Source organism: Hyperolius riggenbachi, chromosome 1 (assembly GCF_040937935.1).
Source record: "Hyperolius riggenbachi isolate aHypRig1 chromosome 1, aHypRig1.pri, whole genome shotgun sequence".
Taxonomy (NCBI): Eukaryota; Metazoa; Chordata; class Amphibia; order Anura; family Hyperoliidae; genus Hyperolius; species Hyperolius riggenbachi.
In genome coordinates this window covers 351,760,784-351,775,258 of record NC_090646.1, presented here as the reverse complement: position 1 = coordinate 351,775,258, position 14,475 = coordinate 351,760,784, and the positions used below count along the sequence as shown (strand labels likewise).

General features: G+C 43.4%; 1 protein-coding gene across 2 annotated transcripts in view; it reads right to left on the bottom strand.

The window, feature by feature from the left end:
• Positions 1–14,475, bottom strand: part of SLC5A5 (solute carrier family 5 member 5) — a 305,199-nt gene that overhangs the window by 24,766 nt on the left and 265,958 nt on the right. For both annotated transcript variants that reach the window (XM_068234114.1, XM_068234113.1), the window contains exons 14-15: positions 13,305–13,408; positions 10,510–10,610 (exon numbers count right to left, since the gene is read on the bottom strand). In XM_068234114.1, coding sequence (XP_068090215.1) covers positions 10,510–10,610; positions 13,305–13,408 — 205 coding nt within the window. The remainder of the gene's footprint in view (positions 1–10,509; positions 10,611–13,304; positions 13,409–14,475) is intronic.

Here is a 14,475-nt window from a genome sequence, read left to right as displayed (position 1 = left end):
ACTATCCTGGAATTCTAGCCCCTCATGAAACATGACAGGGGGTCAGAAAAGTCATAGATGCTTGAAAATGAGAAAATTCACTTTTTGCACCATAGTTTGTAAACGCTATAACCTTTACCCAAACCAATAAATATACACTGAATGGGTTTTTTTTATCAAAAACATGTTTGTCCACATTTTTTCGCGCTGCATGTATACAGAAATTTTACTTTATTTGAAAAATGTCAGCACAGAAAGTTAAAAAAATCATTTTTTTGCCAAAATTCATGTCTTTTTTGATGAATATAATAAAAAGTAAAAGTCGCAGGAGCAATCAAATAGCACCAAAAGAAAGCTTTATTAGTGACAAGAAAAGGAGCCAAAATTCATTTAGGTGGTAGGTTGTATGAGCGAGCAATAAACCGTGAAAGCTGCAGTGGTCTGAATGGAAAAAAAATGGCCGGTCCTTAAGGGGTAGAAAGCCCTAGGTCCTCAAGTGGTTAAACAATACTAGTTGCCTGGCAGTCCTGCTGATTTTTCATGCATGAGTAGTGTCTGGGGTAGCGTAAAATATTATTAAACTAGTAGACCCAGCCCGTTTAAAAACTGGCTCTAGGTCTACGGCCGCCGCCGCCAGTGCGCATGCGCATGCACGCTGCACACGCAACCGACGCACGCCGAGCGCGCGCCTGGCCGCCCACCTCGCTCGCCCGCACCCGCCCACCTCGCTCGCCCGTCTAGCTCCCTGGTCCCAGCTGTCAGTTACTGCGCACATGCGCAGTAACAAAAATCCTGGGACACAGGGACAAAACTGCTGGACGCAGCGACAGTCAGCTTTTATTAGGTAGGATTGATTTTAATATCTCACCCCAGTGCACCAATGTAAATTTTGGTGAAGAATCAGCTTTTATTAGGATGTTTGGTGATTATTACACCGCAGTCAAATATGGAGGGAACATACAATGGAAGCTTATATCATGTTTTCACAGGTTTGCTTTACCTAGAGAGAAGAAATCTACTGTATACTCCAGGATTTTAATCATACACAATGACTCTTATTCAATTCACTTTTTCTACTAGTTTTTTCCAAAGATATAATTTTTCATCTTCTGTTTAAAATACAATTTCAGCTCTCAATTATTGAAAAAGTACTAAAGAGTAAGTGAAAAAGTACTGTCAAAATTATTTGGAGTATTTTGCAGATTTTTTGTCAAAGGACCGTGAAGAAGGAGGATTCCACATGGACATGGCGGGCTAAAGAGCAGCCCGCCTAAGTAAATGCCTGTTCCACCACTAAAGGCCACTTAATTAACACAGTTCCCTCATGGGGAGGTTCATTTAAAGAGATTTTAAATGTAATGCTCAGATCTCTTTAAGGTTTGAAGAGTCCTCTTTAAATGACACTTGAAGTGAGAAGAATATGAATATGGCTGCCATATTTATTTACATTTAAAAAATACCAGTGGCCTGGCATCCTGCTAATGTTTCATGTATTAGTAGCGTCTGAATCACACACCTGAAACAAGCATACAGTCAAACTTAAAGCAAACCTGTAACTAAAAAAAGTAAAAAATTATAACATATATATATGTGTGTGTGTGTGTGTGTGTACGTACGTACGTACGTACGTACGTGTATATATATATATATATATATATATATATATATATATATATACACGTACGTACGTACATATATACACATGCTTGTTCAGGGTCTACGGCTAAAAGTATTAGAGGCATAGGATCAGCAGGACAACCAGGCAATTTGCGTTGTTTAAAAGGAAATAAAAATGGCAGCCTCTAGGCGTTGAAGTGAAAAATAAATCTTTATTGGCTGCTAACTACTGCAACTGAATCTCTCTCTCGCTGGAGCAGATCTCACTAGAGTCAGCACTTTGGGGTAATGACTGTGCAGGTTTATCACTTTCTGGTGCCATCTCCCAGTGTCTGCACTAATGTAGAGCTTGAAGGGGGCCCAAGATCACTTAAATCCTAAGCTTCCTCTGCTAAAGGCGATCTGCTTGAGATCATGGAGGGATAATTATAAAAAGCAGTGTATATAAGTTATGGGACGTTTGCAGGTAATTCAGCTTTGAATGTCCACTTTAACTCTCAAGAGAATATGCAGCCTAATATAGTTTATGCTATCCCTAAATAAACTAGACTAGATAATGAGAACTCAGATGCACAGATGTGTACAAGAGATTATGGTTACTCACAGCGGTGTAGCCAGTGTTGCCAACCTTTCACGTTATTTTTTACTGACAAATACCTAAAACTTTACTGACAAAAGATTGTTTTTACTGACAAAATCCCCTGTGGCGCTCCGAAAAATGGGAGTGGTCACGCAACAGAATGTGGGCGTGGTCATGGGTGGGGCCAAATATACATGATTTTAGTAGTGCTGTAAAAGGTCTGCCGGGGAGGTTTGAGCTCTGCCATAGTGTTTCCCCCCCCCCCCCCCTTCCCCCAAAATACATGTAATCTTACAGCATTTCACCAAAAATCCACATAAAAATACAGATAATATGGCAGTGGTTCCCTAAAAATAGATGTAGTCTGGCAGCAACGATTCCCCCAATCAATATGCATTAATTAGGCAATTTACATGATCATGCTATCTTCACTGCATATAGTCCATGGCACTGAGACAAAGCGAGAAGGAGGAGGAACACAAGAGAGTTAATAGTGAGAACATCAAGTACCACCTGGGCCCCCCTCTGCTCCAAGGCCCCATAACAGCTGCTATGGCTGATTGCTCATTTACACATACACATATGTATTTGGCAAATTTATGTGGATTTCTGGGGTTGTCAGTTCATTTGAAGGTGAAATTATAATCAGAAGTTTCACTGAATTGGGTTAATGTAAATACGAGAGGCCCTGCCTAATTTGAAGAGCTGAAATCTAGGTCACTCACTGTGTTAATCTAAACTGAACACAGGTTTGTGGAAATAGCTTAAAGGGATCCCGAGGTGGGAGTGATATGGAAGCTGCAATATTACTTTCCTTTTAAGCAATACCAGTCGCCTGACAGTCCTCCTGATCCTGTGTCTCTAAGGGCCTGAGCCCACTAATGCAGTTGTGTCTGCTTCTGTGCGCTTTTCAACATCTGTAGCATTGATATGTAACTGAAAAGCACAAACAACTGCGATAGTGAGCTCAGGCCCTAATACTTTTAGCCGTAGACCCTGAACAAGCAAATGCAAATCAGGTACTCTGACTCAGCTGACTTAAGGTGACCACACACAATACAATAAAATGATCCGATTTTACAGTAATTCGATAAAAACGATCGTATCTCTCGAAAAACTCGAAAGCTTTTTTTTTCATTCAACTGAAAAATCCGATCGGATTTCCCATTTTTTTCGATTTAAATCGATCCGGAATGCCAGATATTTCTCTTCAATTTCTATTAAAGATTGTGTGGTGTGTGTTGGATTGTTAATTTATTAACCACTTGCCGACCGCGCACTCATACCGCGCGTCGGCAAAGTGGCAGCTGCAGGACCAGCGACGCAGTATTGCGTCGCCAGCTGCAGGCTGATTAATCAGGAAGCAGCCGCTCGCGCTTCCTGTCAATTCACGGCGGGGGGCTCCGTGAATAGCCTGCGGGCCGCCGATGGCGGCTCGCAGGCTAAATGTAAACACAAGCGGAAATAATCTGCTTTGTTTACATTGTACGGCGCTGCTGCGCAGCAGCGCCGTAAGGCAGATCGGCGATCCCCGGCCAATCAGCGGCCGGGGATCGCCGCCATGTGACAGGGGACGTTCTGTCACTGGCTGCACAGGACGGATAGCGTCCTGTGCAGCCCTGATCTCCGGGGGGGGGAGCAGGTAGGAGAGGGAGGGGGGAATTTCGCCGCGGAGGGGGGCTTTGAGGTGCCCCCCCCGCCAGCCACATGCAGGCAGGAGAGATCGGACCCCCCCCAGCACATCATCCCCCTAGTGGGGAAAAAAGGGGGGTGATCTGATCTCTCTGCCTGCTACATGATCTGTGCTGGGGGCTGCAGAGCCCACCCAGCACAGATCACTCAACACAGCGCTGGTCCTAAAGGGGGGGTAAAGGGTGGGTCCTCAAGTGGTTAATATACACACCCTAGCAATTTTCTCTGAGTTTCCAATCATTTTATAATTAAGTAAAAAATTGAACATAGGTATGTGGTACATTGGTCATATTTTTGAAATGTTACAATTAGTCAGAAAAATTGATTGCAATCCTTAAATTGAACAGATATTTAAAAAATTGTATTGTGTGTGGCCACCTTTAGGCTTTACTGTATTAGCCATATGCTTGTTCCAGGGTTTTGACTCAGACTTATGCCAGAAGATCAGCAGGGCTGCCAGGCAACTGGCATTGTTTACAAGGAAATAAATATGTCATCTTCCATTTGTCTCCCACCTCGGGTTCCCTTTAACCACTTGCCGACCGCCCACAGCCGATGGGCGGCAGCAAAGTGGACGCCGAAAGGACCGCAATACGCCCAAGGGCGTTGCGTCCTTTCAGCATGCCGGGGGAGCAATCGCGTCATTGATGACGCATGCTTCCCCCGGCAACTGGCTCAGCCCGCCCACGACGACAACCCGCCGGCCGTTCGGAAGCGCCGGCGGGTTGTTAACCCCGCAATCGCCACTACAAAGTGTATAATACACTTTGTAATGTATACAAAGTGTATTATACAGGCTGCCTCCTGCCCTGATGGTCCCAGTGTCCGAGGGACCACCAGGGCAGGCTGCAACCACCCTAGTCTGCACCTAAACACACTGATCTGCCCCCCCCCCGACCCCTGATCGCCCACAGCACCCCTCAGACCCCCCCTGCCCACCCCCCAGACCACTGTTTGCACCCAATCACCCCCTAATAACCCATCAATCACTCCCTGTCACTATCTGTCAACGCTATTTTTTTAAAAAATCCCTAAACTGCCCTCTGGGGACTCCTGATCACCCCCGCCCCTCAGATTCTCCCCAGACCCCCCCCCCTGTGTACTGTATGCATCTATCCCCCCTGATCACCTGTCAATCACCTGCCAATCACCCGTCAATCACCCATTAATCACCCCCTGTCACTGCCACCCATCAATCAGCCCCTAACCTGCACCTTGCGGGCAATCTGATCACCCACCCACACCATTAGATCGCCCGCAAACCCGCCGTCAAATCACCTCCCAAGTGTATTGTTTACATCTCTTCTCTTCTCTAAACACCCACTAATTACCCATCAGTCACCCCCTATCACCACCTGTCACTGTTACCTATCAGATCAGACCCTAATCTACCCCTTGCGGGCACCCAATCACCCGCCCACACGCTCAGATTGCCCTCAGACCCCCCCCCTTATCAATTCGCCAGTGCATTAATTACATCTGCTCTTCCCTGTAATAACCCACTGATCACCTGTCAATCACCCATCAATCACCCCCTGTCACTGCCACCCATCAATCACCCCCTGTCACTGCCACCCATCAATCAGCCCCTAACCTGCCCTTGCGGGCAATCTGATTACCCACCCACACCACTAGATCGCCCGTAAACCCACCGTCAAATCACCTCCCAAGTGTATTGTTTACATCTCTTCTCTTCTCTAAACACCCACTAATTACCCATCAATTACCCATCAATCACCCCCTATCACCCCCTATCACCACTTGTCACTGTTACCTATCAGATCAGACCCTAATCTGCCCCTTGCGGGCACCCAATCACCCGCGCACACGCTCAGATTGCCCTCAGACCCCCCCTTATCAATTCGCCAGTGCATTATTTACATCTGTTCTTCCCTGTAATAACCCACTGATCACCTGTCAATCACCCATCAATCACCCCCTGTCACTGCCACCCATCAATCACCCCCAGTCACTGCCACCCATCAATCAGCCCCTAACCTGCCCATTGTGGGCAATCTGATCACCCACCCACACCAATAGATCGCCCGCAGATCCGATGTCAGATCACCTCCCAAGTGCATTGCATCTGTTCTCTCCTCTAAACACCCACTAATTACCCATCAATCACCCCCTGTCACCACCTGTCACTGCTACCCATCAGATTAGACCCCTATGTGCCCCTAGGGCACCCAATCACCCGCCCAAACCCTCAGACCCCAGCCCTGATCACCTCGCCAGTGCATTGCTTGCATCTATTCCCCCCACTAATCACACCTTGAGACACCCATCAATCACCTCCTGTCACCACCTGTCACCCCCTAGCACACTTACCCATCAGATCAGGCCCTAATTTGCCCCGTGTGGGCTCCTGATCACTCGGCCAAACCCTCAGACCCCCTTCCGATCAGTGCATTGATTGCATCTATTTTCCCCTCTAACCACCCCCTGAGACACCCATCAATCACCTCCTGTCACCCCCCTAGCACTCCTATCCATCAGATCAGGCCCAATACAACCTGTCATCTAAAAGGCCACCCTGCTTATGACCGGTTCCACAAAATTCGCCCCCTCATAGACCACCTGTCATCAAAATTTGCACATGCTTATACCCCTGAACAGTCATTTTGAGACATTTGGTTTCCAGACTACTCACGGTTTTGGGCCCGTAAAATGCCAGGGCAGTATAGGAACCCCACAAGTGACCCCTTTTAAGAAAAAAGACACCCCAAGGTATTCTGTTAGATGTATGACGAGTTCATAGAAGATTTTATTTTTTGTCAAAAGTTAACGGAAATTGATTTTTATAGTTTTTTCACAAAGTGTCATTTTTCGCTAACTTGTGACAAAAAATAAAATCTTCTATGAACTCACCATACACCTAACGGAATACCTTGGGGTGTCTTCTTTCTAAAATGGGGTCACTTGTGGGGTTCCTATACTGCCCTGGCATTTTAGGGGCCCTAAACCGTGAGGAGTAGTCTAGAAAACAAATGTCTCAAAATGACCTGTGAATAGGATGTTGGGCCCCTTAGCGCACCTAGGCTGCAAAAAAGTGTCACACATGTCATATCGCCGTACTCAGGAGAAGTAGTATAATGTGTTTTGGAGTGTATTTTTACACATACCCATGCTGGGTGGGAGAAATCTCTCTGAAAAAAAGGACAATTGTGTGTAAAAAAAAATCAAAAAATTGTCATTTACAGAGATATTTCTCCCACCCAGCATGGGTATGTGTAAAAATACACCCCAAAACACATTATACTACTTCTCCTGAGTACAGCGGTACCACATGTGTGGCACTTTTTTGCACCCTAAGTGCGCTAAGGAGCCCAAAGTCCAATGAGTACCTTTAGGATTTCACAGGTCATTTTGCGACATTTGGTTTCAAGACTACTCCTCACGGTTTAGGGCCCCTAAAATGCCAGGTCAGTATAGGAACCCCACAAATGACCCATTTTAGAAAGAAGACACCCAAAGGTATTCCGTTAGGAGTATGGTGAGTTCATAGAAGATTTTATTTTTTGTCAAAAGTTAGCGGAAAATACCACTTTGTTAAAAAAAAAACAATTAAAATCAATTTCCGCTTACTTGTGACAAAAAATTAAATCTTCTATGAACTCACCATACTCCTAACGGAATACCTTGGGGTGTCTTCTTTCTAAAATGGGGTCACTTGTGGGGTTCCTATACTGCCCTGGCATTTTAGGGGCCCTAAACCGTGAGGAGTAGTCTAGAAAACAAATGCCTCAAAATGACCTGTGAATAGGACGTTGGGCCTCTTAGCACACCTAGGCTGCAAAAAAAGTGTCACACATGTGGTATCGCCGTACTCAGGAGAAGTAGTATAATGTGTTTTGGGGTGTATTTTTACACATACCCATGCTGGGTGGGAGAAATCTCTCTGTAAATGGACAATTGTGTGTAAAAAAAATCAGAAAATTGTCATTTACAGAGATATTTTTCCCACCCAGCATGGGTATGTGTAAAAATACACCACAAAACACATTATACTACTTGTTTAGCTGCATATCTCCTTCTCCCCATCCAGTCTATTACTATGACCGCCTGCAAGTATACCTTGTTGGTATGACCCGGACCTGGTGGCAAAGCTCCCCCATCTCCACCCTCTTTCACCCCCCCATACAATCCCCATGTATTCAGCTGCTTTCCCACTTGACTTCCATGCAGGCCTGTTGTAGCCCCTCTCAGAGGCATAGCTAGGTGTAACGATTGGTGTCAGCAAGCACCGCTATTCTGATTATTGGTGATCTGCAGTATCACCAATAATACAGATACTATACCTGATTATATGGTGATCTGCAGAATCACCAATAATGCAAGTATAGTGTGACACGATACAATCGTATGCAAGAGGGTGCTTTGTACAATAGAGTATCTCTATAGGGCACAGAGATACAACCTCCAGCAAGCTGGAACAGCAGACAACAATAATAATATACAGTGTAAATTCAAGTCTGTGGAAATATCCACCACACCGTAATTCCTCAGAGGTGTGGTTACCTCTGAATGGGAACCCTGTGTGAGACCCTCCAAAGGACGGAGTGGAGGAGTCTCGGCCTCTAGCAGCAAGGGTTTGCTAGTGGCGGTCGTCTCAAAGAGGCAAGCCTCTGATAGAACCCTACAGTGGGAGACGTTCCACCGAAGGGAGAAAGGTCAGACAAAATGAGGTTCGGCAACAGATCAGGCGGCAGCAGTACAGACAAGACGTGAGACAAGAGAATAGTCGGAAACCAAGCCAATAGTCGATAACGGTACGGGCTGGCGAAGTACAGAATCAGGAAGCAGAAGAGTAGTCAAGACAGGCACAGAATCATACACGATAGACAGTATAATATGTGTATATATTGGCGATAAACCAATATATAACACAATATCAGAGACAAGGCTGACTAGGTCTGAGTGCTGACACAGGGTATCGCAAACACAGACGAAGTGTGACTGAAAAGCACTTCCTTATATACTGCCTGGGAGAGAAGTCTCCACCCCAGGCAGCAACCAATCAGAGCAGGCTAAAATGTCAGCTGACCTCCAGGTCAGCTGACACGCTTTCTAAGAGTATAAAGGCGTGTCTGTCGTGCGCGCCCGCCCCCTAGAGGCAAGATGGCAGAGCCCTGGTGAGCAGCATGCTGGTGAGTTTGGAGCAGAGTGCTCGGACGGGTTTGCGCAGCGGATGCGGACGAATTTCCGCATCCCGCGTTGGAAAGTCCACTTGCCGGATTTGATGCGACCATATTTCCGCAATCCATCCGGCATTGCGGATTTTTCGTTACACTAGGGTTTTGAGCGTCCGGGGGCAAAGACAGTTTTTGCACCCCCTACATTCAGCCTTGGACAAAATGGGTGTGGCCACACAGATTGTCATTGTTGTCATGGGTGGAGTCATGTTGCTTAGATTGCCAGATATGCCCTCTTTCCCCTTATAGATAGCCAGATGTTCCCCACTTCCTCCGTTTAGATATCCAGATATGTCACCCCTTTAAAAAGCTAAATTCAACCCCCCGATAGCCAAATATGCCTCCTTTTAGATGTCCAGATGTGCCCCACTTTTTCTGCTCCTGTTAACGTTTCTGCACAGGGAGGGAGAGAATCAGGGGCACTTTGGGAAGTCAGCGAGCCGCCTCTCATGCATGTTGGCTTGCAGCAGCCGTGCTTAGCGCCCTTACAGTGCTGCGCCCAGGGACATTTGTCCCCACTTGCCCACCCATATCTATGCCTCTGGCCCCTCTCTTTGGATTTGCAAAAAATGCAGCTGTAAGCAAGCTGAAATGCTCATGTACTTCTCCAATGACACGTGACTGCAGAATGTTTATACACTTTGGTCTCCTGTGGTTTTGATACTGCATTACCAGAACATGCAGGACTGGAGGCCACCAACAATTGTATTTAGGCAGAAAGGAAGTGCCCAGGGAGAGATGTTACTCAGAGTAAAAGACTGTAAAGTATGTTTTTTTTTTTATCCCCTACACATCTTGGCTTGGCATGGGGTTCCAAAATGATGGTTCTAGCCTCACTTCCCTCACCTTGCCACTAACTTTTAAGTTTCTATCGAGCCCTGTGCTGAAGGTTTTCCACTTATACTGTATTTCTGTGTACATAGTTTATTGCACATTGTGTTTGTGTTTGCCATGTTTTCTACAGCAGCACTAAATTGCATTTTGATCATTAAAAAAAAAAAGCTACAAGAGGTAAGAATGTCATACAACTGTAAAATGGTACAAAAGGCAAAATCAGCCAGAAATAGGGCTTACTATCTAGACTGTAATCTCACAGGGGCAGGGACCTCCTCCTAGTGTTTCTTATTGTGATGTAATTTATCATATGAACAACATGTACCAATAGTGGTGATGTCTCAAACCACTCATCAACAATGTCTGTACAATCAGCACATCCAGCATTACAAATACAGTGTTTTGAAACTCATGTATCTATACTCCCCGCTATTTGTTTTGCACAAAGTACAGTGCTATGGAAGATGTTAGTGTTATATTAATAAATAATAATAATCTAGATCCACATATTATGATTGTTTTAAATATTTATCGTACTTGTTAATTTTAAGTAATATGGAAGAGCTTTGCATAGCACAGGAAAGAAGTGCTGTGAGTGCATTGATCACTTACCTTCTGAGACTCTGCATTCATCTCTGGAAATTTTGAACTTGCTTTTCCTACTAAGTCCCACCACAGCATACCAGGTGCTAATGTCTCTTTTTTGGTAGGACCTGCACCAAAAATAAAACGATTTAAACATTCTGTAATAGTGGAAGACGTATGTTTTTGTGTATGTAGGTAGATTCATGCTAAGGTCATTGGATGAAAATGATCTTATCCGATATCCACCATACAATGTATTTATTGTCAGATTTTCCATTTAAGGTAGCATAAGCTTGTGCCTAGCTATATACCATTTATTTATTGTCAGATTTTCTATTTAAAAAACACCTGAAGTGAGAGGAAGGCCCAATTTCCGACTGGACCTCAAGCACGCAAATTTCCCATTTCCTATCAATGTTGCCCACTTACCGCTCCATGACCAGGTGTTATTCAAGCCAACATATTTAACATCACTTGGAACAGCTCATGTGACCATCTCCTCAACTACATATATATATATATATATATATATATATATATATATATATATATATATATATATATATATATACTGTATATATATATATATATATATATATATATATATATATATATATATATATACATACACTGTATATATATATATATATATATATATATATATATATATATATACAGTATATATATATATATACCGGTGTTTGCCTCTGAGCAGCACCTAGTGGTCACTCATTAAACTGTGCCATGCATCTTTTACTATAGCATACAGTACTACATTACATATAACTATTTCTTCAGCTTTTAAAACTCCTAAAATGATTCCCCAGCTTTCCAGTATCCCTTAATGTACAACAGGGGTACAGAGGTGCCCAAGAGCAGTAAAACTTTGTTACATGCAAAATAAAAACAAAAAAGCGGAGGTAGCTTACCTCTCCAATGATACAAGTGAAGCTGACTAAAAGTATTTTCTATTTGCACAGGCTACGCGTTTCGTGGGTACAAACCTACTTCCTAAGGCCAACCACAGTGCCAATTTTTTAAAGCCAAGTAGTGCACCTCAATGTCCCCTAAAGTATCCCTTAATGTGTTCCAGCTCCCTACTATCCTTCACAATGTGCCTCAGCTTTCCAATGCACCCAATTTTGTGTCCCAGCTTATAAATGCCCCCATAGATTTCCTGTTCACCTGAGAGTGCCTTCCAGTTTTGCGAGGTATGTTCTCTCATGTGTTTCCCACTTTTCTGGTGTGTTTCCAGCTTTGTAAGGTTTTCTGTGCCAGTGGTACTGCATGGCGCTTTTACTATAATCAGCAACATAGATTTTGACCTCACTTATATCCACTGACAGATGTGATGACATTTTTACTATGCACAAAATCTGTGCCTATCTTCAGATTGCTAACAGTTATTGAATCCAGCCTACATTTCACCCTGTACATGCGTAAGTCATCACCACCAGTCTGAAGAGAACAACCACAGTTTATATTGATTTATTTTTGTACTTAAAATGTGTTAAATAGCCCATTATGGATTTATAATGTTGACACTTGTTCATGTCTTTATCTTTGTCTTAAATGGGTACTTGAGGAACAGTTAATGTGGTAGCTGTACAACCATTCTTATTTATAAACATTGTTATCATTGACAGTCTTATTCTTCAGTATATACAGTACAATACATGTTACATTGTTTATAATATCTTGTGATTTCAGCCAGGCTAATGCACTGATTACTTGTTATACACTGTTCCCTAAAGCCCCATTTTTGGACCACTACATGGTCAATTTTTTTTTATTGTAATAGAAATGTTAGTACGTTCCAAGGTCATGATAATATGCCTCAGGGCAGAACGTATTAATAAGGTTGAGTAAGTCACCTTACTACAGCAAGTTAAAAACTTGAAAATATTAAAAGAAAAAATGAAAAATTATATAAATATTACTGAAAACCAGTGCTATTTACCATAAGGGCAGTTGCCCTTTACAGGATCATTTGCAGGAAGTGTGGATAATAAAGACAGGTAAATTTGTATATGTGGGGCAGATTTCTACAAAAGTCACATACTGTAGGCCTGAGCCTAGCGTGGCTGCTGCCCAACGGGGTGGCTAGACATGGCAAAAGGGAGTAGTACACATGGAAAAGGAGGCTGCAAGTGCAGACGAGGACTAGAAACAGAGAGCAATACATGGACAGGAATAAAGAGAATCATCCACAAGGCAACCTAGGAAACTGTCTGGGGCCTAGTGGGCATGAAAGGGCCCAGCTGCCACTTTCTCTGACCACTCTTTCCCCTCAACTTACCAAAAAGGAAGAAGCGAAGGCTAGTACCTTGCCGTGGGCCCTATTTCATCTTACAGCAATTCATTTCTGGACAGGAGCTGCAGCTAAGAGGAGCAGCGCATGATAAAAAGGGGCTACTGGACATGGATAATACCTATGGAATAGAGTGCTGTACATGAAATAGGAGGGGAACTGCTGCAAATTCTAGAGTTAGTTGCTATATATGGAAGAGGTCTGGGAGCCATACAAAGAAGGGTAGCAACATCAAAACTGGTCTAGAGGGGTAAAATGTGTAAATGTGGCTTTGTTCATATGTGTAACCACTTCAAACTTAGAAACTGCAGCAACATTGAAAATAGTTTAACAATTTTACCATTAGAAATTAAAGCAAATTTTTGACTAGAATGATTACAAAATATGTAATTTTATACTGTAATAAGCACAGTGATGCAATATAAAGATTATATACAAGAGGGTGTGACCACTCTTTGTTATCAGTTTACAGCACATAGTGGCAAATACATATATTTCTCATAAGTGTTACCTGTCAGCTGGCTGACTATGGCTCCAAATATTATTGTGCTAAATGTACCCAGCGCACCATAGTACAGGTATGATAAAGAGTAGAATTCGTCAGCAATGACTGACCTGTGAATAGAAATACATACAAAATTAATACATTTCTTAAAACTTGGGTGTGGATTTGGTTCTAAAGTGAAGAGCATGGTACACGGTATAAATACATTTATATTACATTCACACTACCTTAGTCTGTGTATTATTATTATTTATTGTATTTATAAAGTGCCAACATATTAAGCAGCGCTGGACAATAAATATATAATGGTGCGTACATGTTAGATAAAACTCGGCCATGACTTTCTTTATCCCTCTCACCAGAAGCCTCTCTGTTGTGCGCCATGCATTGTCCCTCCTCCCTCTTCATAGCAGCAAACTCAGTGCTCTGCTATAGCAGAGCAATGCATCTGTAAAGCACTTGAATCCATCCCAAACTGTTGCTTGAGAGATCAAGTCCTACATATGTATGCAACTTAAAGGGAATCTGAAGTGAAAATAAACTTCTGAGATAATGATTTGTATATGTAGTACAGCTAAGAAATAGAACATTAGCACAGATATGAGTCTCATATTGTTTCCAGTTCAGGAAGAGTTAAGAAACTTCAGTTGTTATCTATGCATAACAACAACAACAAATAACATTTGTAAAGCGCTTTTCTCCAGTAGCACACAAAGCGCATAAGCATGGCTCCGACCATCGTGGTACAGAGGAAGAATTTTATAAGTCTGGAAATGCCAGGCTAAACAGGTGGCTTTTCAGTCTGGATTTGAATAGCTCCAGATGCTGTCTTTACTGGGTGTGGCAGGGAGTTCCAAAGAGTAGGGGCAGCATGACAGAAGGCTCTATCTCCAGATTTTTTGAGGTGCACTCTGGGAGTGACCAAGTTTATAGAACTGGCTGATCTGAGGTTGTGAGAGGTGTGGTGCAGCTTCAGCAGGTCCTTCATGTATCCAGGGCCCAGATTGTGCAGGGATTTGAATGTCAGCAGTCCAATCTTGAAGAGTATTCTCCATTCTACTGGTAGCCAGTGCAGTGAGCGAAGGATCGGTGTAATGTGACAGTGGCGAGGCTGGTTTGTTAGCAATCTGGCAGCTGCATTCTGCACTAATTGCCGGCGACGCAGGTCCTTTTTGGG